At 41.1% G+C, this 27,777-nt stretch overlaps 1 protein-coding gene across 7 annotated transcripts in view; it reads left to right on the forward strand.

Annotated features, from left to right (window-relative positions):
* The window catches only part of BCAR3 (BCAR3 adaptor protein, NSP family member), a 164,921-nt gene that overhangs the window by 118,608 nt on the left and 18,536 nt on the right, over window positions 1-27,777 (forward strand). For 5 of the 7 annotated variants that reach the window (XM_067538442.1, XM_067538443.1, XM_067538446.1 and 2 more), the window contains 4 exons: window positions 20,407-20,535; window positions 21,742-22,184; window positions 24,303-24,403; window positions 26,538-27,184. In XM_067538442.1, the coding sequence (XP_067394543.1) occupies window positions 20,407-20,535; window positions 21,742-22,184; window positions 24,303-24,403; window positions 26,538-27,184 (1,320 nt within the window). Of the gene's footprint in view, window positions 1-7,409; window positions 7,492-7,714; window positions 7,935-20,406; window positions 20,536-21,741; window positions 22,185-24,302; window positions 24,404-26,537; window positions 27,185-27,777 lie in introns of those variants that run through there. The other 2 variants (XM_067538449.1, XM_067538448.1) reach the window with 2 other exon arrangements.

Below are 27,777 nucleotides of genomic sequence, written 5' to 3' on the forward strand. Positions count from 1 at the left end.
CCACCATGCCAGAATAGTAATAGTTCTGGTTTTCCAAGCCCATTATGATTGTTAAAACATGAAACATTTTTGTGTTGATGCCATGCTGTAGGAAATCAGTCTGTTTTAGAGGCGGGGTCACTTCAGCATAGTGTCAGGCAAGACAGATGTTAGATTGGTGACAGCCTAGACAGGGTCATCAACAGAGGGGAGGAGAAGAAGCCAGGGACAAGGGCTGACAGGGAATGTGAGCCAACTATGATGGCAATGAAAGAAAAACTGTCTGAGTGGTAAATTAAAAATTAAATTAAAGGGGAGAGTGAAGCAAGAGATGAGGAAGGTGTTACTATATATTTGTATATATGTTAATAGTTAGGAAGACCGTAGATGGTGCTTAGCAACATGCAGCATAGTTCTTGGGTGTTGTAGGACCAATAAAACTTGCTGGTGTTGTGCACTGCAAGTGGTTTCCTCTGTGCAGCTTTTTACATCTGCTCTTAACAGAAGGAAGGGAAGAGGAGGAGGAGGCTGACGGGGATAAGAAGGAGGTTGTTGCAACTAAGTCTCTTGCCAGAGTATGTGTGTTGATTATAGTTATAAATATGGGCCAGATTTTCGAAGGTACTTAGGGGCTTAAAGATAGGTACTTAGTGGGATTTTCAAAAGTACCCAAAAGGTTGGGTGCCCGCTGGGGGTCAGGTGCCTAACCTGCTTAGGTGCTTTTAAAAATTCTACTAAGCACCTGTCTGCATCTTTGGGCCAGATTTTGAAAAGTATTTAAATATATTAAAGTATACAGGAAACCAGACAGATGGCAGGCTGCTATCTCTGCCTCTCTTGTGACAGCTATAGCAGTTTCTTATATTGCCTTGTGGAACCATTAAACGGAGAAAAAAGGAAATCACACTGACCACTCCCACACCACTCCCCTGCAGTGCAAACAAGTGAGATTACACCTGTTGCTGTGTCTACTGAATTTTGATTAGAAGTCACAGCTACAACAGCCTGCAAAAAGCAAAGGTAACAGGGAGGAGAGCATATGGGAAAGAAAAGGTCCCAGTAAGGATTGCCCTATAAACAGATGGCAGGATGGGTACTGAGTGATTGGATTTTAGTACCAGGCTTTTGTATATTTAATTTAGGTCCATATGCAGTTGAATTAAAGAGGGGCTAGTAATAGGTAGCAGTTTCAGGAGTGCCCTCCTGTCCTTCCTTCCCCATGACCTGCACTTTGTAAAATATGTGAAGTATTCTGTTGTGAATAATTAGGGAGGTAGTGACATTGTGTGGAAGCATCTCCCTCAGAAGATTAACAAAGGGGATAGGATAGGACTGGACTAAGTAGTGGGAGTTCTGCTGACATTAATGATGACCAATACAAATGGGCTGCATTGTGTATTTCTCACTTATTAATAAAGAGTGACCTATTAAGAGAAAGGAAATGCTTGTTTAAGTTAAGTTAAGTTGCCATCCTAGGGTTTAGATGGTTAAGCTTAGATTTAAAAAAAAAAAAAAATCATAGTTAGTTTTGCTTTCGGATTCCATTCATGACACATTTGCTCACAGTCCTGCAGATGCCATTTTATAGCTGTAACATTTATAACCATGATTAGATTGCATGTATGATTCCTGTAATCTGCAGTAGCTTGTGTCACATATGGTATCAGTAGTTCAGGGCCATTCAACAGGATATGCTGGTGACTGGTTGCACGTTGCCTAAAATCTGAAACTTATGATATTGAACATTATACTACATGAAGTTAGCTTTGATGTCATTCTCCATTTATATCCAGCTTCCTGTCTGTGTAGCATTTTTAGTTGTTTTTCTTGGAGAGAGACCTAAAATGGGATCAGACTATTTATATTTCACTGAAGAACATTCTAGGCTGAGTCAAATGTTTGAATAGTTTGCCAATTGAATATGGACTTAAGAAAATGGGTTGGGGCACCTATTTATCTGGTTTGGGCTGAAATACATCTGATTCCAATATGGGATGCAATCAAATGCTTTTACGTGATTGATTTAAAAGGCCAACATCTTTATGAATAAATGAGAGAAGTTCCCAGACTGTTTCCCCTCTGATTCAGCATGTTATATTAGTTGTGAGTATTTAGACTGATTTTTAGTGAAGCCAGGTTACACATAAGCTTGTCCCTACTTCAAGTTTTTGTTTGTCTTTATAGGGTTGTTATAAATTATTTCAGTGAGTTATTTATGATGTTGAAATGCAAGATCTTCTCTTCTTAGAACATAAAAATAGCCATACTGGGTCAGACCAATGGTCCATCTAGCCCAGTATCCTGTCTTCCAACAGTGGCCAATGCCAGATGCTTCAGAGGGAATGAACAGAAAAGGTAACCTTCAAGTGATCCATCCTGTCACCCATTCCCAGCTTCTGGCAAACAGCAATCCCTGCCCATCTGGCTAATAGCCATTAATGGACTATCCTCCATAAATGTATCTAGTTTTTTTTTTTAACCCTGTTGTAGTCTTAGTCTTCACAACAAACTCTGGCAAGGTTGACTGTGCATCGTATGAAGAAATACTTCCTTTTGTTTGTTTTTAAACCTGCTGCCTATTAATTTCATTGGATGACCTTTAGTTCTTGTATTATAAGGAGGAGTAAATAACACTTCCTAATTTACTTTCTCCACACCAGTCACAATTTTATAGACCTCTATCATATCCCCCCTTATTCATCTCTTTTCCAAGCTGAAAACTTAGTCTTATTAATTTCTCCTCATATGGAAGCTTTTCCCTAATAATTTTTGTTGCCCTTTTCTGTACCTTTTCCAATTCCAATATATCTTTTTTGAGAGGAGGTGTCCACATCTGCAGATAGTATTCAAGATGTGGGGATACCATGGATTAATAAAGAGGCAATATGATATTTTCTGTGTTATTTTCTATCCCTTTCCTAATGATTCCTAACATTCTGTTAGCTTTTTTGACTGCCGCTGCATATTGAACAGATGTTTGCAAAGAACTATCCACAATGACTCCAAGATCTCTTTCTTGAGTGGTAACAGCTCATTTAGACTACATCATTATATATGTATGGTTGGTATTATGTTTTCCAATGTGCATTACTTTGCATTTATCAACACTGAATTTCATCTGCCATTTTGTTGCCCAGTCACCCAGTTTTGTGAGATCCCTTTGTAACTTGTAACTCTTTGCAGTCTGCCCTGGGCTTAACTATCTTGCAGTACTTCAGTTCCTGGATGGTGAAAAGACCAGGAGTGAAACACTTATCCCGATGCCCAGGCCCTTTATTCCTTTTCTCTGCTAAAGGACGATTCCCTTACATTGTGGTGATTCTCCAATAACCAACTGTATCAGCTTTGTGCCAGCAGCACAACACAAAGAGGCCACAGATGAGGCCAGATTCCAGTCCTGTGTCTCAGGAACATGTCATACCAGGCCATAGATTCTAAGGCCAGAAGGGACCATTGTGATTATCTAGTCTGACCTCCAGTGTAACACAGCAATAGAAATTCCCCCAAATAATTCCAAGAGCATATCTTTTTAGAAAAACATCCAGTCTTGATTTTAAAATTGTCAGTGATGGAGAATCCACCTGACCCTTGGTAAACTTTTCCAATAGTTAATTGCTATTATGGTTAAAAATTTACACCTTATTTCCAGTTTGAACACTTCAATTTCTAGCTTCAACTTCAAGCGATTGGATCATGTTGTTATACCTCTTTTTGCTAGAAGGGCCCATTGAATATTTGTTCCTCATGTAGTACTTATCAACTGTAATCAAGTCACCCTTTAACCTTCTCTTTGTTAAAATAAATGGATTGAGCTCCTTTAATCCATCATTATAAAGCATGTTTTCTAATCCTTTGATCCTTTTCGTGGCTCTTCTCTGAACCCTCTTCAATTTATTAACATCATCTTGAACTGCGGGCACCAGAACTGGAGACAGTATTCCAGCAGTGGTTGGACCAGTGTCAAATACAAAGGTAAAATAACATCTCTACTCCTATCTGAGATTCCCCTATTTATGCATTTCAGGATTGCATTAGCTCTTTTGGTCACGGCGTCACCGTGGGAGCTCATGTTGAGCTAATTATCCACTATGACCCCCAAATCTTTTTAGGGGCACTGCTTCCCAGGATAGTCTCTCCCTCTTGTCAGTATGTCCTATGTTCTTTGTTCTCAAATTAATGAAAGCAGATGGACTTTTCTTTAACTCTCTGTGGAGGGGGTGCATGTGTGCATGCTTTCTCTTTCACAGACACACACACAGCAATGCAAGACTGGGCATTAAGCCTTGATAAATACAAATATCCCATTTTTATATGCTTCTTGGCATGGCTAGTATTAATTCAGAAAAACGATGTAGTATTAATGATCTAAATAAAGCGGTCTTTATTTCCTGACAGTTGCACTGCTGTTTTTGTAAAGAATGCCAGCAGTTGTCATATTAAATTGGACAGTATTATTTTTCTTGAGGGCCAGGATCATTATTTCTGGCATTCACCCACTGTGAGTAGTCACTTCTGAACAGATTCTTTACTTTGACTGTCACAGACAGGAAGGAGTGAGCTGCCAGTTATTATTTGTGATTTGTGCCATGCTGTTCATCTCAGATTGTGGATGCAATACTTTAGCTTTGTTGTATTGCTGCTTGACAACAAGCCTTTCAAAAGAGAAACCCATACCTCCACATCAAAACATATGGGGCCAAAATGCATCCAGTTATATATGTACAATCCCACTGAAGTCAGAAGGTTGGGCCCACAGCCAAGGGATCTATTGAAGGTATAGGGCCACCCCTTCTACTTTTTATAGAGGAGAAGGGAAGAGGGGCAAACAGGTCCTGTTCAGAAGATTTGGAAGGAAACCATGTAAGGGAAATCCCACAGACTTTTCCTGTCCTTGTTCCTATCTCTGGTTGTGATTTTTGGTTTGTTTTTGAAAACCCGAAAGAGGTTGAAGGTGATCTGGGCCAAATTTGAAATCTAGAGCCAAATTCTCCCCTGACTTATACCCTGTGAAACCCCATTCAAGTCAATGATGTATATTGGGGCAGAACTTGGCCCTTGAGGCTCTTCGTTAAGGACCCGATTCTGCCACCTCTCTTGTTGAGCAGCACCTCACTCTACAGAACCCCATGGAAATCAGTGAATGGTAACATTGTGCGCAGAGTTGGCACAATCTTTCCTTTACGGCTTATCTACATGGGGACATTTTTCAAAGCTACATAAGATAAACTGGGAAAAAAGATGTTTGTATTCCAGAATAAGTATCCAAGCAGTGACTTATACCAGAAAAACTACAGCTGTATGACCACATCGCAATAATTATGCCAGTAAATTTCCCCATGTAGACAAGCCCTAAGTGAAGTTTACAAAACTAATAATTTGTCATTTAAGACATGAGTGTATGTGTATAATGGCTCTGGGCATGGGAAATATATATACGCAGTGTATGTTCAGTAATCATCCTTGTTTATAGCTGGACGTCTAGCTTACATTCTAGCCAATGTGCCTAGATGCTATAGTAGCCATTTACAAAATGCCCACATCAGATGCTCTCTACCTCTCCCGCTGTCCTAAACCTTCCCTCTCCTCTCTTAAACAATCATTACTTTTCTGTAACAGATTAGCTGTTTACCATGTGTGGATTGAAATACGCTTGTTTCCATGGTCATGTGTGTTAAATTAGACCTGACCATGAAAAAAGCCAAACTCCAAGACAATGGCTGGATCTTTCCCAGAACTTGTTTCTTGCTTAGTCCTCAACATAGGTTTTGAATGTCTGTATCTAGTGTGAGAGGAGCAGCAGGGCCTAGCTGATGGTGCAGTTTTGAGAAGGAGTTTCTTAGGAGGCCTGTATGAGTCCCTCTCTCTGCCCACCCTGGGAGGAAGGGACCAGAATTCTCATCTCCCCCATTCCCATGTATTTAAAAGCCCCATATCCATACAGACTGGTCACTCTGTGCGTTTTGTATCTAATATATCTGGATATCTGACAGGGTAAATTTAGAACCAGTCCTAAAGATGTGAATCAGTCATAGACATGATTTGAACTCATTCACAACCAGTCATGTTTTCTTGGTGTTAGGCTGTGCTGTAGTTTCTGGTGTGAAGGAATTAGTCTGAATTAAAAACTTGATCACCCATTGATTTGGAGTAGCTACTGCAGGTCAGTTAAATGTGGACAGCAGCTTTGCATGGAAACCACCTTCTACTGAGATGTTTCTGGAACAAGCATCTGTGAATCTGTTTCACCAACTACTTCTGGCTGAAAAAAAAGATCTATCTAAAATTAAATGACTAAAATTAAACATCTGCAGATGTTGTTCTCATTAAATATAAATGTCCTATCCTATTTTGAAACTATTTGCCCTTATAGTATACTGTGGTAGTGAGTTCCAGAGGCTATTTATACATCGTATGAACGCTTTCTGATCCATCTTCTATGTTGTGGATGTTAGTTTTTTTTAATTAAATCCAGCTTTTTGCTTACAGTCATTACCTTTCATCCTTTATTTTCTAATATTTTCCTCTCCACTGGTACTATAGATTTTAACTTCTTAAAATATTGTAACAATTCCATGATTATGTAGGGATCTCACGACTATTACTGTGCTGCACGTCATAGGCACTCAGATTGTCACAGTAATAAAGCTGTATGAAATCCAATCTGCTTCTTCCAAAAGCATAAGTCCCTAACACTTGAATTAAAGAAGAGTCTATTAGTTCTTAGTTGTATAGGGACTAAGACATATAGTTGACCAGTTTTGCTTCCAAAGCAATTTATGACCATATCTTTTGGAGGAAAGTTTTAGGTTTATTATGAGCATAAACTAGGACTAATGCATTGGAAAAGAAAAGAATAGGAGAAGAGGAGCTATGACCAAAGGATACGAAAATGAGTGGTGGTGAGAGAGCCAATCAGCAATGCTTTATTTACCTTTTCCCACAATACAAGAGATGAAAAGGAACAGATGAAAGGATATACTTTAACAGCCACAGCCTTGTAGAGGTCATAGTGCTTTCCAAGAGAAGAGCAGCATATGCGACTGCTTCCTTTTCTGTGTGGGCTAGGTTTAACTTTGTCCAAGCTGAAGTTTTCAAACTTACACAGTATGTTCTTTCCAACAGCATGCCCAGTCATGTGGGACCTGCACCAGGCTCTTGCTGTTTACTGATGGTCTTAATTAAACACCAAAAGGTTGCATTAGATATGCTGCTAATAATGATTGTGTTAATGTTATTGGCTTCTCCCAATTGTTTTCCAGTGACGCTGCCAGAAGCTTCCTAATTAAAAATAAACAGATATGACATTTAACTTGGTTACCTACACTCTAAGGATATAACATCTTGTTGGATTATGAAGAGTGTCATGCAAGACCCAGGCAACCACTCTCCCTCTCTCTCCTTATCACTTGTGTGCTGAACAGAATTATTTACATAACATGTAGATACTTTGTGACTGAAGAGAGACAGCTGAAGTGAGCAATCAAACCTTTAGGCGTGCAGTGAGTGACTCAGGTATTGTACATTGCTGAGAAGAAGAGACTGCCTTGAGGTTGTGGCTTAATAATTTGTACATTGCAACTCTGATCCAAGAGGATACCCAAATAGAGGTGCTTTCTCAGAGGATTAGAATGTCATTGGTGAGTGGGATAGATCACATGAGAATTCTGGCACACACTACATGCCAGAAGCCACTGAACTGATGATATCAGCATTAGCTGAGGAAACAGTCCGATTGATGTGTGAGTAGGGGGAGTGTATGAGCCCTGGCAGGCCAAGGGCAATGCAAAAGCGCTCACAAGTAACTCCTGGAAGTTGCTGGTGGTGCTCATTTACTTTTAATCCAAAGGGTCCACAGGACAGAGGATTTGAAAATGCCTAAGGATTGTGAAGTTTTTCAAACTGTAATAGCAGTTCTTTGCTGTTTTTATCACCGTAAATCCATTATTGGAGTCAAGGTAGGTGCCCTTCTACAATAACAGTAACTAAACTGCATACTAGTCAGTAACTCTACTAGTTGAAATTCAACAGTGCTTGTTTTAAAGTGACATGTGGATGCAGTGTGTGATGTCATATCATGGAAGTACCTTTTGATGGTGTATTGTCGGCTGAAAGAGAGGCTTAAAAATGTTCAAACTTACTAGCCTGAAGTTGAAGGCACAAATCCATATTTAGACACCTAAATCAAAGTGCCCTGAGTTTGAGATACTGAGCACCAGCAGATCCCATGGAATTAAATGGGAGCTTCAAGGTCTTAGTACCTTAGTAAATAAGACCCCTTTGATGTAGATGCTTAAATATAGATTTAGGTGCCTAAATTTAAGCACCTAAATTTGAAAATTTAGGTCACTGTGATCAAAGTCGATCTGACGGCGGCGACTTTGCCGTCGTCAGTGTAGACATAGCCTTAGGCTCCAAAGTGCGTAAGTCCCATTGACTTGCAATGAGATGTATGCTCTTAAGGACATAAAGTCAGTCTCACTGACAGTCAGTGGGATTTAGTCTCCCACTTTGAAAATTTGACCCTAATCTAGATTCTGTTCTCCTTTTCACTGGTGCAACTTCATTGAAGTAGTCACCGGTGTCAAGGAGAGGAGATTCTGTCCCATTAACTTTAGTGCTTTTAATTTTGATTAGGATTTTAAAGGTTCTCACTGTAATTCTGTTGCTCTACAACTTTCAAGTTGCGGTTTATTGTTCACTATCAGAACAGAATTAAAACCATCATTCTTGTCCATGCCCTTTGTTTAATTTGGCATGAATTTCTAATATCTAAAATAACACTGACGTCATAGTAACTTTCCATTTGGTCTAATCCATATAGTCTCTGGAGAAACTGAAACATTAATAGTGTTTGCTGTATGGGAAAAGAATAAAGCCTTTTATGTAGAAACAAATTACAGCTGGTCTCTTTCAAAAATAAGGTTCTATTTAAAGAGATTTCCAGCATTTAAAATAGATTTCAATACATGTGTTCCAGCAAGCATTGCTGATTTATCTTTAATTAAATTGAATGAACTGCTATTTTAAGAAGTGCCTACGGTTTGGAAATGGGGCAACCTTGCTGAGGGGAAAACATTCAGCAATGGAAATGGCTAGGGGGCAAGAGAACATGGGATCAAAGATGTGGGATCTGAATGCCTCCTTTCTCTTAGTGTGCCAATGCACTTTGGGTCAGCACTGATAAGAACTCAGGACCAGTTGTTCTCGCACTGACACCAGTTGACTTTAGTGGAAAAATATTGGTATATTTAGATGAGATTTATCCCTAATTTTGATAGGGATCAGCTTTTTGTAGTTACAGAGGGCAAGTTCCTCCTAAATAAATCCATTGACATCAGTAGAGTTGTACCAGGGATGGATTTGACTCACAGGACCAAATTCTGATCCTGTTTCGCTGACGTAAATCCACAGTAACTGCACTGACTTGAGCTGTAATTGAGAGCAGAATTTGGCCTAGCACATGGACACTGATATATGTCCCACTGTGCATTGTAGTGAAAGGTACAGGATCTGAGACAATGAATACCTACCTTTATAACTCTTGCAAATCAGAAATATTTCAGCTGAAGTGGTATTTTAGTTAGTGGCGTGTAAAGTTCAACATAATGGTTAGTTCAGAAACTAAATTATAATAACACTAAGCCATGAAGATGGGGGGGGTGTGTGTGTGTGTGTGTGTGTGTGTGTGTTAGTAAGTGCATGCCTGTTCAATTACTAACAGTAAGCAAGAATGAGGCTCAACAGCTAGTTCAGGTGTTTACTACAAATTACAGAAAACTGCAGTCTGATTGGCTGCTGTCTGTAGAAATGGGCAGGGGCACTGATACTTCCCCCTAAACTCATTTATTATGTCAGCTTTCAGCCAATGAAAATGGTTTATTTTAAAAGTTCTATCAATCATTTTTGGGATTCAGAATCTGGAAAATCAGATGCAACCATGGTAATAATTGTGCAGTAAAGAAGAATGAATTAATAAAAAGCCATCTTAGCCCCTGAACATGTTACAACTTTTATTCAGCTAATATGTTCTTTATGATTGGAAAGGGAACATGTTCAAGTATTATATTTGTTATTAAGCCCCTAATTATAAAGCTGATGATTCACCCTCATCTGAAGCTGTGCAAAAGGGGAAAGCCATTTAAGTTCTCAAGGCTGCCAAGTTTTGAAACGTCCAGTATGTAGAGCTACCACATCACCCAGTAATGTCCTAATGTTATGAATGTAACCCAGGCATTCAGCCTTTTATAAGAGGTGACTCTTGCAAGTTAATCCAAGAAAAAGATGGCATTTGCAATAGCTTTTTATAGATGTTGATTTTTAACTAATATTTCTTCACTATGTGACACTCTAAATTTGATTCACTGGCATCCTTGCTTTACGTATCCAGTTTCAGCATTCACATAAAGAATATTCAGTCTGATATCATGAGCTAGCAAGTCACCACAGCCCAGCTTTTGGATCTTTCTTTTTGGCATAACATTTGTTGTTGTTGGAGAGGCCCGGCTGGGAAGATACTGACTTACCAAGATACTGTGAAATTTCACATAACTCTCTGAACTTTGGTTCCCCATTGACTTGTTTCTGGATTTGCAGTGAGGTTTGGTTTGCACCCTTGTTATCAAGGCTGATTAAAACTTGATTGAAAAAGATCTTTCAGTCTTGGTCTGTCTGCATGTCCTAAGATCTTTCAAGAGGAAAGCTCCTCTCTCTGAGTTCTCATGCTACTTTCACATAATTCATAAGGTTTCCACTCTCACATGCCATCTAACACACATGTAACTGATATCTGTGCTACTCCAGCTTTATTTCTGAGCATGGTTATAATGGGCTTAGTGAAGATGTTCCACAGATGGTTTTGCTAAAATAGACATTATTTCATTAACATAAATTGAAAAGAGGTAAGGGATTCTCTTTGTTATGTTTGAGAACTATCAAGGCTACTTTGTGCCTTTATTACCACAATTTCCCTTCTTTGCTCTAAATTTTAAACACTATGCTTACTTGTTACTCTGTACTTTCTTTAGCATATTCCCATTTGCTGAAGTGGGAACTTTGCTTGAATGAATACTTCAGCAGCATTTGGCTTCTTAGATTGGACATAGGCATTTCTCAGATACATTTGCATAAGCACATTGTGCCAAATCCTGCAGTCCTTAAGATTTATTCAGACAAAAAATCCTCATTTCAATGAAGGGGAATTTTGCCTGAATAAGTACCATTCAACAGCTGAATGGGAGCTGTAGGTTTGTGATTCATGAGAATTCAAAGCTGAAACATATACTCTAGACTGTGAATGATGTCATTTCAGGAATTAAGGATTGAGTTATAATTACAGTTGGGTTGTGGGGAGGATGTTATTTTTCTTAGTGGAGTAAAGGATTGTACACCATAGGCCTAACCCAAAGACTTCCGGCACCAATGAGATTCTTACTGTTGGCTTCAGTGTGCACTGGACTGAACCTTGTGGTAATGTATTGTAAGCCTGTTCGGCATAAACCAGACCAATGTTCATGTGGCTCTTCCGTTCAAGAACTTCTCCATAAATGTCAGAAGGGCCCCACCCTGCTTGCCTTATGGTGGCCTAAGAACATTCAGTTTGTATGGTTTATTTGAATGTCAAAGAAGTTGGTGAGATGATGATTGAAGTTTGCCTGATTGCTCTTCACCAGCTGTCACTCCAAAAGTTCCCAGCTGACACCTAAGCCACAAGATTCTTCAGCTTATGCCCAATTAGGTGTTCCATAAAATATCATTCTACTCTATCTGGCCCAGTTCAGGTCTCTGGCTAATCCTGGAGTTCACTTGGCTCAGTTTAAGATTGACATCTTGGCCATTTCAAATGTGGAGTAAATCAAGTAGAGACATCTCAAAGAGAGAATTAAATCAGTAAAAACTTCAAAACTTTATCCTGGACAAGATGACAGCTGAGCCTGATCCTCCATAGTTGCATCATTCATTTTAGAATAGTTTTATATCCCCCCCACCCTTTTTTTTGTGGCCAAATCCTGCCTTCCACACCCTACATGTAGAGGGCTCTGGTTGTTCCAAGGGAGTGGGTTTCATGGAGATTATGCAGGGGCTCACACCTTCTGTGAAGTGTGGAAATTGGTTGCCACCTGCCATTCTCCTTCACGACTGGGGAGTGCAGCGGCTGCAGGGTGCTGTTACTGCAGACTCCAGGCTTCATCAGCCCTGGAGCACTCCCTGGATTTCCCTAGCACCTGACCTAATAATTTGGCCTGTGTGTGATACTCGAGATGTGCTCCTCTTGTAGCTGCTGCCATTGTATTCTTTTACTTAAAGTTTCACCTTGTCACAGACCTGTATGTCCTCCTCCATGGTCCAATCCAGGAATACCCAGTCAAGTCTCAGGTCTCCAGCCATCACCTGTCTGGCTAAGGACCCTTCTGACCAGGGATTTTAAGGCTGCACGGCTCCCTGCCTTACACTGCAATGACCCCAGCAAGCCAGTTTGCCTAAAGGCCAACACCTGTGCTCTGCTTTCCCTACAAGGGCTATGAACCAGTTACAACACAGCTCATTCTAAACAAGCATATTAATTCTTAAGGTAAAAACATTGCAGAGAAAACACTGAAAACAGTAAAAGACCTTCCATGCATCAAGTCTTGTGAGGCTCTAGTAGGCTAAAGTCTTTCCAACCCTTCTGCAAGGGTTAGGGCCCTTGCACAGAAGGTCCTGTTCATTTGCTGGATCAGAAAGAAGGCACTGAGTCTGTTTAAACACAGCCTTTTTATGCCAAAAGCTCTTTCGTTGTCAGTTTGAACTAGTATATGCAAGCCTTCCCAGGAGCTGGTACCTCTCTAGAAATGTTTACACCCTGACGGGATTCCCCTTAATCACCCCCTACTGTTCTTAGTTCCTGGAGGAGTTACAGCATCACTTCCTCTGGAGTTGCATACAATCCCTGCCCCACAGTAATGCATAAACCATTCACATACTTAATATAATATGGTCCCCAAAGATATTGCATTTGGTCGCAGTATCTGTCACACACCATCTTAGTCCCACAAACACATTCCATTTTTCTGGGGGGAATTAGAGGAAATCAGAGAAATAAGAGCTGTGGTTCAAGATGTGCTGTTTAGCAGGAGAGTCTCTGATCCCTCTTCTTCCCCCAAAACAGTATTTGAAATTATTCTTGGTTTTGCATGCTTTCATTTTTACAGGCTATCTTCAAAGTGCAATAAAACCAATGGGCAGGAGAGAATAAGGATTAAAAAGAATGCTTTCAAATAGTAAAGTTAATGAGTCTAATCCGAAATAACATCTTGCTGGGGATATTTTTTGCAGGTGATTACACCTATGCATGTGAAATTCTTGATGCAAATCTGTCTTGTTTAATAGTTTAGGGGGTAGGAAATTGTAAAGGACATTTTGTTGTATCCAATATCTTTTAATATCTTTACATGCAATGAATTTATGATCAAATGTCAAAAGAGGGCAGGGTTAAATTTACTGCAGTAGTGAAGTACATTGTAAACTGAGCCCACAAGTTTTACAGTAAATATTTGGTTTCTCTTGTCATCTGATCTATAATTGTGAGAGAGGAGCAACCTCAGAAAACTGGGGTTGGATGCAGATGAGCCCCACACACTCCCTACAGTTTGGAAGCTTTTCCAGACCTTGTGAGTTTTCCCTTTCTTTCCCTCAATCCTTTTCCTCTGTTTCATCTCTCATTCTCTGTCTTGCTTTCCTTCATCTCCCAAATCCCAACATCCCCTTCACTTCTGCTGCTGTTCCTTTGAGCGTCTTGAGTCTAGCACTCTGGTCAGCTACTCTGTGAATCCTGAGTTTTCCCCATATCTGAGGCCAGAGCATACCTCCCTCATCTCTTCTAAGGAAGTGCCAGAACTTGAGATCTGAAGATTGCAACTTAGGCCAGCAAAGACTTCAGGATGGATTTAACCAAAGGCAGGAGGCCTGTGGGGGTTGGGGAGAAGATGGGTTTGAAGGATATATAGCTGAATGTTGGGTAAGGTGTGGTTCAGATGACTCCCCATTTCTTTTCTAATACTCTTCTTTGCTTTGAAGCCTTCTCAAAAAATTAGCTTTCCCTTTCAAAATAAAGAAGAATCAGAAGATACCTAGGTTGCCTCTTGGGCTTAATTTCAATGTCTGATAGCTAAACTGTGCACATAGCAGCAGGAAAGAATTAAAATTCTGTCATGAGGCTCAAGGACATAAGGGAAGTTACATGAGCAGAAGACATTAGGGAATGGTTTGATGAAAACCTCATAAGGGTTTCGGGTTACCTTTTATCAGGAAAATTGAGACTTACAGGAACAACTGTGACAGTCTTATATGTGCTTTGAGTAAACAATACTTTACCCAGGGGATACACAAAGATATGACAGTGACTCCCCTGGGTAACCAAAAATGAAGCTGGAGATTTTGTGCAGTAAAGATCTTGGACAGTTTCCATCATATATCTGATAAAGAAAACCATTTGTGTCTTCATAATGCCAGCCAAATTATGTTAGTCTTTTCTATTATTAATTCCTACCCGTTTTAGTGCAAATTAAGATTATTCAAATTGTTCTGCACATCCTCTGACTATATAGTATCTGTTTCTCAGATTCATATAGAAACCAGATTTGGTTTATTGGTTCACATTAGAATTGAGTTATGTTGTGTCTGCTTTGAGGATATATGTAAGACTGTGAGCCTGATTTTCTTCTCACTTACTCTGGTATTAAAACCGTGGCTCAATTGACTTTAATGGAGTTATTCCAGATTTATACTGATGTAAGGGAAAGCGTGAAATCTGCCCCTGTTATTCATAAACAACTGTTATGAGTTTAACTTGCAAACAAAGTTGCTACAGAGCAATGGGCACAGTTGAAAATTATTCTAATGCAATTAGTTCTGAATGGAGGATTAAGAACCTAGGACCGCTGCACAGAGGTCTCTTTGGAAGAATCCGATCTGCACAAATAAAAATAAATAGGTGTGAGAATGGTAGATTTTAATGGGAACTTCCCAGAACAATATGTTTGTCAAGTTTCATACATATAATATATGATAAGCCAGGTCACTTGATAGTTTATCCTAAACAGGTAAACTTGAGTGGAGTCTTTTGGAATTTGATTTTCTTGAACTTTGCTGGTATTTTCCAATCTTCATTGCATCTAACATTTTATATTTGCCTGTGAAATGCACAAATCACATACAGCATCAAAACAAGCCTGTGGAATTAATGGCAGGTGGTAATCCTAGATTTAATGAGACTTGAGTGGAAATCCTTCATGCAATGTGATGAACACTGCAAGTTTAATTAGAAAAATGGTATAATAATTGCAGTGGTGATTTGAAACGTGTTGCTGAAAATTAAAAACTTGGGACCATATGTTCCCATTAGGTTTCTAAGCAGAATTTGCCACTGAGGGAATCCCGTGGGCAGGCCTTTATGGATTAATGAAGTTAAAGTGGTTCTGTGCAGGTGCAGAGATCTGCCTACATGGTTCTCCTTGCAGTATCAGAGTGGCCTATGAAAGGGTTATTGCTGCTTAGAGATCCTGAGGAATCTGAGCTGCAGATTTCCTTGTTCCTCTGCTAGAGTGAGTTATGTCACAACGTGGGTTGGAATAATAGGATCATAGTTAGAGGTTGAAAAGACTTTACCGCCACTCCGTCATCTTCCTGCAAATGCATGACAGAAGCAACACTCCATTCAAACCTCTTTATTGTTTATTATTATTAAACTGCTAACAAAGTGCTTGTCTCTGTACAAGACACAAAATTAAAATTATGCTGCTTGATTTAAAAAAAAAAAATCAGAAAAATGAGTCTAATATATGGTTTATTTGCTGCTGTTCTATAAGTACAAACACCATCATTCTGTAGATTTGGACTAGTGGTAATATTGTATGTAGGATGCCCTGTTGTGGTAGGTGCTGCACAAATGCATAGGAAGACTCAGTCCCTTCCCTGAAGAGTTCACAATCTAACCATTTTTATTCCAGGTTCCAGTTCATTGTGAGTTTAAAAGGCTGATCATGAATGTTAACTATTTGGCTAAACTGGATTTCTTAAAAATGTTTTTCTTAGGATGATGCTAGAAGTAACTTGATGAGTACAGTGGGTTTCATTATTTTCATGTTAAAGCTAGTGAATAATCCAGTTACCCACTAGAGAAAAAGCTCAATTTATTTCCTGTATTATATTCAATATATTCCTGTATCCTGATTGGAACAACTGCAGTGGATTACCCAGCTTCCATTTTTAAGATAAAAATTAGTTGTCGGCATTGTTCACTAAGGATGAAATTCACCTTGTGTAGATCTGGCACTATTACATTTTATATACCTGTAGCATCTCTCATTCTGATTAGACCCATGGCATGTCACAGTCACATTCCATTAAATAGTAATAGCTTCACCCACCACTGAAATGCACTCACTTCTAGAGTGACTCTTGGTTGTTATAAATACTGCTTTTTATATTCAGAAATTTTTCAGTAAGCAATAGATTGCATAGAAACTTTATTTAGGAGCTAGAGTCTATGAACAAGTACACTACAGAAATAGTCTGATAAATGTTTTCCATCTAATACAGTAGATGTATATGCAAGATATTTAGACTTAATTTGTGCACTGAGTTATTTTGATTGGGCCAGGATTTTAAAAGATATCTGCGGCAATTTAAGTGCCCAACTTCTGTCCACTTTCAGTGGGAACTGGGCTGCTAGCTCCCTTAATTGCTTTTGGAAAACCCATCCTAGATTTGTACCCTAACTTTCCTGTGTAACTGCAGGCATATAACTGGCATTATATTGTCATGAAAATGCAACATTATGCCTCTTTAGTCCATATAACTGCTATAGTTGTGGCTTGTTTAGCTTTAACCCAGTTACTGTGGGATAATAATTTAAATTTTTCACAACTTCCCTTGTACTTAAAGATCATCTATGCAAATCCTACCCAGTGCAGCTATGGGTAGAGGGTGCTGGAGCTGTGTCCAGGGGGTCTGCCAATTTGCAGATCTACTGGATACACACTCATGCATACACACAATCACATGTACCACGAGTGAAACAGCTGTGGAGGACTGAAGTAGCAGCTGCAAAAGAAGCTCTGGTAGTGCTCCACAAGCCATAGCCTCAGGAAGGGTGCTTCAACCCACCCCACCCCTCTGGAGAACCCCTGTGCAATGCTCATTTACTCTGGTTTACTGCAGGGAATGATGACTTGACCTATTGTTTATATTTGCTTTTTTTAAATTATGTAGTGCATGTGGGGGGAATCTTACACAGAATGCCTGGCCTAATTAGCTGAGCCAAGTGCAGAACAGAGGCATTGAGTGATGGGAAGGCTATGAATCCTCTCCCCTCATAGGCTACAAAGCAACTAGGAAGCTGATCTGTGGAGGCTTCTCTACTTCAATGAATGGCTGGAGTCATTGCCGCAGCCCCTTGCATGAGCCCATTGCCGCAGCCCCTCGACACCCAACTGTGGCCTTCTGTACTTTTCCATGACCACATGCTGCTGTCCAGGGAGCTCCTGCCGAAGAGGCCTTTCCATGGAGAGAGTACACACACAATCCCCAAACCCTGCCCAATCCCTTCCTAAGCAAAGATCCTTCCTGGCTGCAGGAGAAGAGGCAGGATTTGTCCCTTGTTACACAACATGAGTAGCCCTGTTAACCATATTTACCTGTAATAAATGGTAACGTGGCTGAGAGACAAACTTGCATAGGGGTTTAAAGTGTTAAGATAGTGGCTTATTGACCTCAACCGTATAAACTAGCAATCTTAAACTATTTATTGTCTAAAAAGGCACATTGTTAGAGAGCATATTCTAGATGGAAAAATGTCAGGAGAGGTGAGCGTTCTGCTGCCCATATTATTTAAACAGATTCATTCTAAGATGAATTTTCTTCCTATTTCTTCCTTTCCAAGGAAAAACAATTTGTTGTAACTTGGTGTAAGCAGGTGGCACGGCCCGGCTGGGGCATCACAACCCTTCCTCGGTCCCAGGCTCCGAGGAAGGCCACAGCGCCTCTGCTAAGGGGAATTAGCAATCTGTTACCCTGGCCCATAGGCAAGGCGGGCGAGCGAGCGAGCTGTCTGGCTCCCTGGCCCGTAGGCAGGGCGGGCGAGCAGTCTGGCGCCACTTTCGGTAGCGGTAAGGGAGAGCACATTCTCCCGGGATGGCTAGGGAAGGGGAAGAGGGAGATGCAGGCCCACCCATCTCCACTGCGTCCCAGCCCAGGGCCCTAGCAGTGGCAAACGCCGTTGCCACTGAGTTGGTGGGGCTCCCGCCACAACACACCGATGGGGATCTTGCCCCTGACTCAGCCACTGTATACGGCTGTCCCTGGGCCATTTCCTCCCCCTGGTTCCCCGGTACCTGTGCCCACGTATCTCCCTCCGGGTCGCTGGGGAAGGTGGTGAGCAGGCATCTGGCGAGTCCCTCACCATCGACTGGCGGCAGCTCCGGAAATGTCTGAGGGTTGTCTGCGAGCAGGAGTTCCTCCAGGTCAGGGCCAGCTTCAAGGGGTTCCTCCGGTTGGCTAGGGGCTGTCCATGCTGGTGGGTCCTCCATGCCAAGCTTCTCCTCCAGGTCAGGGCCAGCCTCGGAGGGCTTCTCTCATCCAGCAGGAGGGGGTAGCTCCTTGCCGCTACTAGGGTCTGGCGGCCCTTCCTAGTCCAGAGGGTCCAGTGGCCCTCTCCAGTCCTCCGGTCTCGGTGCCCCTACCCAGTCAACCGGGTCGGGCAGCCCCCTCAAATCACTTGGGCCTGGCAGGTCCGGGGGCCTATGGTTGGCAGGGCGTCTATGCCACACCACTGCAGGGCCTGGGTCAGGCCCAGTCTGCAGCCCCTGGGAAGGCACATCTACCTCCAGCAGCAGTTTCCTCCTAACTGAGCTGCTGGGCCTTTCTTTTATACTTCCTGCCCTGGGCATGGCTCCACCCCTCTGCTTCTGGCTGGCTGGGCCTGCAGGGCCTGGTTCTGTCCAGCGGGGGCAGAGCGACCCTTCCTCGGGCCACAGCACCTTGCTACACTTGGTCTATTCCAGACTGCACTGAGATTTGTGGATGGGAGTGCTAAACACAGCATCTGCTCAGTTATATGCTGAAAGTCTGCAATTATGGAAACTCTAGAGAGCACAGTGTTCACAGTGGATGAATAGCAGTGTTCTCCAGTCTTTTTATAAACAGTGCATAAATTGTACCATTCCAATCAGTGTCCTGTGAAAGGAATCTAGGAGCCCTAGATCCCATCCAAATAAATAAATAAATAGATAGATTAAAAAGTATATGGCCATGGGGCGGGGGGAGGTAGGTGGGGGGAAGACCCATTCTGTAATTATTGTTGCATGGTAACCTACTTCCTATCAGGTGTCCAACATTCTGTGTCACTTTTAGCTCTGGCGCTTTACCTTTTTATAAAAAAAAAAAAAAAAAAAAAGTTATTTGTGTCTCTCCAGGATCAGTGTAGCAAAATGTTGGCTGCCACAAATAGCTGAATCCCATTAAAGTGGTTTATAGCTGAACATCTTGGGCTTTTTGTAGGCATTTCAGCAACATTAAATGCAGGGTTTGAATCACAGGCCTTTTGGAGAAAGTTAGAATGTCCAAAGAACTTCTTCCTCTTGAGAGTTTATGAAAAATTGGATAGCTGTGTCCTTATTGTTTTTCTGGAGAAGAAGCCACACCCTTAATGGATCACTAAAGTCACACTCCAGAAAAGGAGTGAGGACCCCGATGGAAGTGGTCATCATTTGGGAATAGAGGGAATCCCCTGAATTATCCTGTGCTTGTTGAAAGGGGGAGAAATCCCACAGAAGATTTTATGGTGGTTATGTTATAGAGGTGAAAGAATCTCCCAGAAGACCTTACAAATTATAGGGAGGTGCCCTAAGGAGAATCAAGATTTTTGCTCTTTCAGGAAGAGATGAAGAGTTTAATGAGTCTGTACTTAGAAGTAAGTGTTTTAAGGGAAAATTACCTTTAATAAGGCAAACATTTCACTTGCAGCATAAATACTGAATTGTACAGTCTGCATCTGTCCTGACATATTTCGGATGTTCTTTCTTCAAAAGAGCAAAGTTTAGATCTGAATTAAGTTTCATAGTTTTGAGAGGCTTTGGACCAGTTTCTGCTTATGGAGTTCTTACTGGAATAATGCAGCTGCTGAAGTGACTCAGTAGGTGCATGTTGTCTCTTGGTGCACAGATGGGACCTTTATAATGCACTGAATACAGTGTGTAATCATTACACATCTTCTCACCTGACACTAGTTTTTGCAAATACAGCTTAAAGATCAAAGGTGGGTCAGCTTTTTAAATGTAGCACCCATGTTTCAGTAGCTATTGCAGAGCGTGAGAGACATGGGGTGAGTTTTGAATGATATAAAATTTTAATCACTAAACCTGGCACAGTCAAACCTTTTAATCTGTATTGTAGTTTTCTAAGGAGAAGCAAGTTATGGACAGCACCCCGGAAAAGCTGAAGAAAGAGTTAGAGGAAGAGCTGCAGTTAAGCAGCGAAGATTTACGTAGCTATGCCTGGTACCATGGACGCATTCCTCGGCAGGTACGTCCCTCCTGGGTCTTCACTTCACAGACTTGGGTTTTCATATAGATTCTGCATGAGATTACCAGTTCAATAGAAACTGAAAGCCTTCGAGTGTGAGAGCAAAGCAGTGACTGATATTGTTTACTTAATATGCCTTGGTAAGAAAAGAGACTGAGGAAAGAAATAGTCAGGTCAGAAACCCACTGTTTCATATACTTAAACAAAAAACATCCAACAAAGAGAGGTAAGAATATTCCTCTGCGCTATAGAGAAGAGCTAGACTCTGTCCCCTGATATTGCTGTTCAGCTGCTGGCCTGAATTTAGCTCAGTATGATTATCCAGAATTTAAAAAATTTCCAATCTTCTACCTGTCCTGAGTTTGAAATGATAAAACCACATACAACTGTAATAAGGTTGTTTGGAGTAACTAGCTATTTTAATTTTGATCTGTTGCAACATCATGAGCTCCCCCTGATGGCTCAGCATCAGCATGCATCTGGCAAACTGTTCTAACAGCTATGAGCTTTCCTGCTGCCATCAGCAAATGCTGACAATCAGGCAGAGCAGCCAGAAGCAGGCAGCTCTGTGGTTTGAAAATGAATTAATGAATGTTTGTCAAATGGAAGGGGCCAGTTTGGTTCAGAATGAAACAGGGTTTTTCAAGCGTCTGTTTGGATACTGCAAAAGAAAGAGAAGAATGTGTGAAATCCATTTTAAAAATAGCTGTTTGTGTCTCTTGAAGTAACTGGAACTGATAACTAAAGGGCAAATTCTGGTTGCCTGCAGTAATGGCCTCTAAAATGGTGTGAATATATGTTGCAGAAGCTGAGTTATGCACCTTAGTATTCTGAGTAACTTCGTCTCCTTTTGCAGAATAGTTTCCTTTGACAAACTGGGGATGTATGCATACAAACATGTGGACCACACTCTGGTCCTGTCCTCAAATCCCCTTCCAGACTCCTATTGTAGAAAGGATGTGGAATGGCCTCTGGATTTTAGAAGGAGCCAGAATTAGAGGCAGCAATCCTTGCCCACACTTTTTCTCCATCCTGTGTTTTCTGGTTTTAAACCTGTGCTCACAGAGCAGCCACAATTGGGCCCCACATTTAGGATTAAATAACAGGACTCCGCAGATATGATACTGGCCAAGGATGAGTCCTCCCCTTCTGACTCTGAATGTGGTTTGTTTGTTTGTTTGTTTTTTTGTATATTTTCTCTCTTAGGTGGCAGAAACTCTAGTTCAGAGAGATGGAGATTTCCTGATTAGGGACTCTCTCTCCAGTCCTGGAAACTTTGTTCTTACCTGTCAGTGGAAAAACATCTCTCAACATTTCAAAATCAACAGAACAGTCCTCAGACTCAATGAAGCCTACTGCCGCATTCAGTATCAGTTCGAACTTGAAAGTTTCGACAGCATCCCTGGGTTAGTGAGATGCTATGTGGGGAATCGCAGGCCAATATCAAAGCAGAGTGGAGCAATTATTTTTCAGCCTATCAACAGGACTGTGCCACTGAGGTATCTAGAGGAAAAGTACGGCGTATCTTCAGTTCGACAAAGAGAATGCAATATCACGGAAGGAAAAACAGAGACTGCAAAAAGGCTGAGTTTCAATATACGCGGTGTGCAGTCCCAGGAGTACAGCTTAACCAGAGGAAATCTTTTAAGGTACTTTTCTTTTGTTCCATGATCACCCTTAAAGGGGAGACAAGGACGCAATTCTGCTTCCATTGAAGTCCATGGGAGTTTTGTCTTCTGCTTTCTTGGGGAAAGGATCAGGCCTCACCATGTTATCTAGTAACTCATTTTTAAGGGCTTGATCCAAAGCCCAGTGAAAAGACTCCCCTTAACTCCAGTGAGCTTTGGATCAGGCCTTTGAGGACTAAAATTGTAATAAGGAGCTTTAAGGTACTGTCTTTATTTACATTAATATAAAATTCAAAGCTTACTGATGCCATTTGAATACGGGAGCAACCTAGTTAAGTTCAGATATTCTAACAAACTAGATAAATGCTGTAATCAGATTTTGCAAATCAGCTCTAAAATAGCTTTGAAAAAACATGCTTCAGGGTTTTTGCGATGATCTCCATTTCCTCAGTGAGATGGTGTTTGGGCTCTGCAGCACAGGTTCTGCTTTCACTCACCCTGGTATAAATCAGGAGCATCTTCACTGAAGTCAGTGGTGTCAGACCAGAGGAAGTGAGATCGGATGCAGGCTCTGTAAGTACAACAATGGTGCAGCTTGTGCAGTAGCTCAACAAATAATAAAAATACTAAACATAAATTTAAGGATTAAAAGAATGAAAGGTTTGTCATTATCAAGGTGAGCCCTTTTTCTCCTGTTGCTGTGAAGGAAATGTCACAAACGGGTTAAGGTAGTTAAAAAGAGAGAAAGTGAGATGGACTAAAATAAAGTGCACTAATAAAGCTGACTGTCTGGAAGGAGACAGCCAAAGGATTGTAGTTCTTCATTACTGCCCAATTCAGGCGTTGTCTTGGAAAACGTCTTAGCATTCCAACCAAAAAGGGAGTCATACTGCTACAGCAACTTTGACTACAAAAATTCCAAACCATTGTCAGAGATTCTGGCCTGGATCCTGGAATCTGATCTGCCTGTATGGAGTTACCCTGACTTGAACAGGACTCTGGGTGGATGCTGGCCCTTGAGGACTCAGAGTGAAGTTAGTGGGGCTTCACACGGATGAAGGGGTGTGCCTGTGTAGCAGTGGGGTCTGGGTTGATAATGATGTCTGCTCTTGAATTTAAAATCTTGCCTTTGGAAATTGCCTTGATGCTTCTCAGAGAAATGTAGTCTGTAGACACTGTTAATGCTCGGTTAACATGCAGTTTTCATAAAAGACAAATCATTCATCCAAAGCCTGTAAATAACTGTTCTTCATCTGATTTTCCTGGGAACATCAACCAAAGTGTGTCTTTATTTACTCTCCTGTGACTGAACCAGAAATGAAATGGAAGGGCAGCTTTCTTTTCTGTTTCAGCAATGATACTCAGACTGAGACTCACAAGCTGCAAGTGGCTCTTTAATGTGTCTCCTGCAGCTCTTTGCAGTGCATTTTGTAACACTAATTTAATTATTCACCAATCAGAATGTTTTTACTATGTTGTTAACCAGTTGTAGTTGATAAAATATTTATCCTTGGTCAGTCATTTTTCTGTGAGAACAATTAATATATATAACTAAATATTCCTTCTCCCTCCCATCATGCTGCTTAAATACAAATAGATAGTACTATTGTTTCATTTACTATGAGTTCACACTACTGTGGGTCCTTTGGGTAATGTTGATCACTAATTTGGCTCCTGAACCACTGAAGTCTGAGTTATCACTGTTAGAGAATGGGTTCTTAACCTGAGGGTTCTGATGCACACACCCCAACAGGGGGACACAAATCCCCCTCTCTCTTTATGGCTGGGGGGGGAAAAAGAGTCCCAAAAACTTTTCTCTGCTGTAAGATGGAGTCACAGCATACAAAAGATTGAGAACCTGTGAGAGCATTGATTTCTGCCCTGCCATGTTGTATTATTACAGACCTATCACCATGTTGCATATAGCAATTGCTCTCAGCACTGAATACTGAAAGCCAGATCCTTGCCCATACGAAGCCCCTTTGGATTCCTCTGGCAGCATAAGGGGCCCTTTCAGCTGCTGTAAGTGGGCACCTGAGGATTTCCCTGAGTTCTGGCACAATTGAAGATTGGGTCTGTATGTTAAGAGTCCTATTGAATTTTAATGATGCATTGTTGTGTTGGCTTTTTCCTCCTCAGAAACAAAGAAAAAAGTGGTAGTCAGCCAGCTAGTTTGGATCACATCCAGGAGAAGAGATTCCCCCTAAAGGCTCACCAGTCAGAAAGCTACCTGCCAATAGGTATGTCTGTAGGCAGATTTCTAATAACTACTTAGATGCATGCCATCAGGCAGTCAGCCTTCTACCCTGTCTTCAGTTTACATGTTAAGATGCTATAGATTTTCAGAGGGTGGAGCCCACATGAAATTCAGTGTCTTGTGTGAGAGGGGTAAATGTTAGAATACTTAATACAGTTAGCGTCTGATGGCTGTTCAGTGGCCCATGTAAATGGAGTTGATAGGCTCATTGCATTTACTATTATAATTACTAGACCAAGTACTCTATTTACAAGGCACTCATCAGCTTGGGATCATGGCACTCTAGTGAACAAGTTTTCACATCACAATAAAGATTATCATGATTGGCACTAATAGACCCACTTCTTGGCAGTGTCATCCTCTCAACCCTAGAGGTTTTATAAGACCCTCAGCAGTTTCACTTATACCACTCTGCCCATAGCTACTGGAGCAGTTGCAGTAACCAGATGCAATCCTAGTAAGTTTCTGTGCCATTACTCAGGTAAACTATTCACATCTGCAGCTAATGCAGAATCAGTACTCTGCTATTCTTCCCCACTTGCTACTGCTGGTTAGGGAAGAGGAAGAGGGGCAGCTGTACACTCTGTTCCTCTTCTCCCCCTTTGCTCTTCCTCTCTCTGCTTATATCACAATTCCACTGCTGCTCCATGTCACTTTCCTGGGCAACAGCAATTTGAAATGTACCTGAGTGTGGTCAGTTTTACTTCCATTACCCCTCTGATAGAAGATGTACTAGCATTTGCTAAACTGCCAGAGAAATTTTGCTTACTTCCTCCCCTCCCCTCCACCCTCTCTTTCCAAGGTACATACAGAGGGGAAAATTGTAAGGGCAGCCCCCTATATGCAAAACCAGAGCACTGTGAGAGGAAGCTTGCACTGAGGTGGTAATTTGCCCTGTGGATATATTCTGGCCTTTGGTTTCCAATCTCAAACTTTTCTAGGGTACTAAATCTGGTTTAAAAAAAAATAAAATCCACACCACCCATTTTAAACTGATTTCTAAAGGCAAGAATTCTCAAATAGTTCGGTGGTGTGGACTACTCCGTAATAGAGAGAGATTCTCATGAGCATCTCTCCCTCCCTTTGTACTCCTAGTCATAATTGCACAAACTGTCTCCCCTCCCGTTTGTGTTTGGATGAACTGCCTTCCTCCCATTCATGATTGCAATAACATTTATGTAGTAACTATAGCAATTAATTGTTCTGGAAAGTAAAATGAGGAAAGCATTTCATGTGTGATTTATGTATTTATTTATATGACGACGGTGACCAGAAGCTCCAATCAGAAGCAGGGCCCCTGTATGCTAGGCATTATACAGACATATATTAGGAGACACTCCCTGCTCTGGAAACTTTACTCTCTGGGGATCTTTAATGCAGTAGCAGCTGGTAATGAGAAGTAAGACCAGCATGATGTGATCAGTCATCTCTGAGCGGACAGGCAGCAAGTGCTCATGGGCAACAGTTCAGGAACCTCTAACTTCAGAATCCTGCAGCCAGCCCTCATTTGATGTCAATGGGAGGTTTGCTTGTGTGATAACTGCAGGATGGAGCCTAAACGCATAACTATTACAGTGCACATGCGGTCCTCCAGTTTTTTGAGTCAATGTTCTTTTAGTGATACAGGATTAGCATCACTGAAGTTCATTCTTTTCATACCTCACTACGTATCCAGACTCCACTTTAAGGAAATTTTTCTTTCATTTCAAAACACCATTCTTTAAAATGACTCATACACCTTATGCAGTGCAGCTGGAAGATTCTGTTTTTATCTGGCAGGTCAGGTCGCAAACCAGCTCCTAACTCTTTCCAGCTCTGCATGTGTGGGTTATTGTTGAGTTACCACAGGCTGACATTACATTGCAGCTGCTCTGAGTATTTGGGATTTTGGGACGATCTGCAAATAACTGGAATTTACTTGATAGCTCATCTCTTAAAATATACATTTTAAACATAGTGTTTGACAGAATGAAGAATTCACATGATCTGAAACACCTCCCCCAGTAAACAACAACAGCAACAAAAAAGAACTGTAAAGTGTATCTCAGGATTATATGTAGTTCTGCCTTAGATGCTATTATTACATCATAAAAATGATTCTGTTCTTCATCTTACAGGTTCAAGGCATCCGTTTCATTTACCTGAAGTAGATCCAAGCCCATGTTCAAATTCCCCTTCATTTAGAACAGGCAGTGACCCTACTCTCAGCCCCACAGTGGTTCGGAGAGTTGCCTCTGGGTCGACAGTAGGAGAAGCTCTTAGAGGATCAGACAGCCAGCTCTGTCCCAAGCCTCCACCTAAACCCAACAAAGTGCCCTTGCTGAGGCAACCTCAGTCTCCTTTAGCTTGGCATAGTTCAGAGGCACACTACTGTGAATTAAACCCTGCCACTTCCATAGACTGGAAAGCAACACAGCAACCTCTGTCTCAGAAAAGCAGCTATGTGGAGCATCTGATAGCTAAGGAGAATGGATTGCTCTCATTCAGAAACTCTGAAACAAACTATCTGATCCTGGAGGACGATGCCTTACAGAGCTCAATGGATCCATTAGCCGCCCAGACTGAGCTGGCTGAAGAGAGCAGCATGTTTATAGAACCCTTTCTTGAGACAATGTCTAGTTTTAAACCAAATGATTTTGAATCCAAACTTCTTCCTCCTGAAAATAAGCCACTTGAAACATCAATGTTAAAAAGAGTTAAGGAGCTATTCACCAACAATAATCCAAAGATTATTGCCCAGCACATGCTTAGAATGGACTGCAAGGTAATTTTTTTTTATTATTTGGATTTTAGTAATTGTAAAGGGAAATAACTTTTCTGCATATCATTTGATAACCTGCCAGATTGAGCTTTTAAAAAAAAAGTTATTTGAAAGAATTAAAGGGGATATATATATATCTATATATATATATATATATATCTATATATATATATATATAAAATTTACCTGAGCGATTTATCAAGGGGCAGGGTTGGAAAAATGTTTAGCCTGGGAAGAATGATTACAAGTTTGTCTCTGAACCAAAAGTCCCTCTTAGTTGTCCCTAATTTTAGACCTAGATTTCCCTCCTTTCCACACAGATTTGATGTTCTCTTTGTGTGTTGCGCATTTATTTATAGCAGAAATTCTGAATCATAGAATCATAGAATATTAGAGTTGGAAGGGACCTCAGAGGTCATCTAGTCCAACCCCCTGCTCAAAGCAGGACTAACTTCAGCTATATCATCCCAGCCAGGGCTTTGTCAAGCCTCAGCTTAAAAACCTCTAAAGATGGAGATTCCACCACCTCCCTAGGTAACCCATTCCAGTGCTTCACCACCCTCCTAGTGAAAAACTTTTTCTTAATGTCCAACCTA

The sequence above is a fragment of the Emydura macquarii genome, unplaced genomic scaffold, assembly GCF_026122565.2.
Source record: "Emydura macquarii macquarii isolate MOO-44397 ecotype Brisbane River unplaced genomic scaffold, CSIRO-AGI_Emac_v2 contig_480, whole genome shotgun sequence".
Taxonomy (NCBI): domain Eukaryota; kingdom Metazoa; phylum Chordata; order Testudines; family Chelidae; genus Emydura; species Emydura macquarii.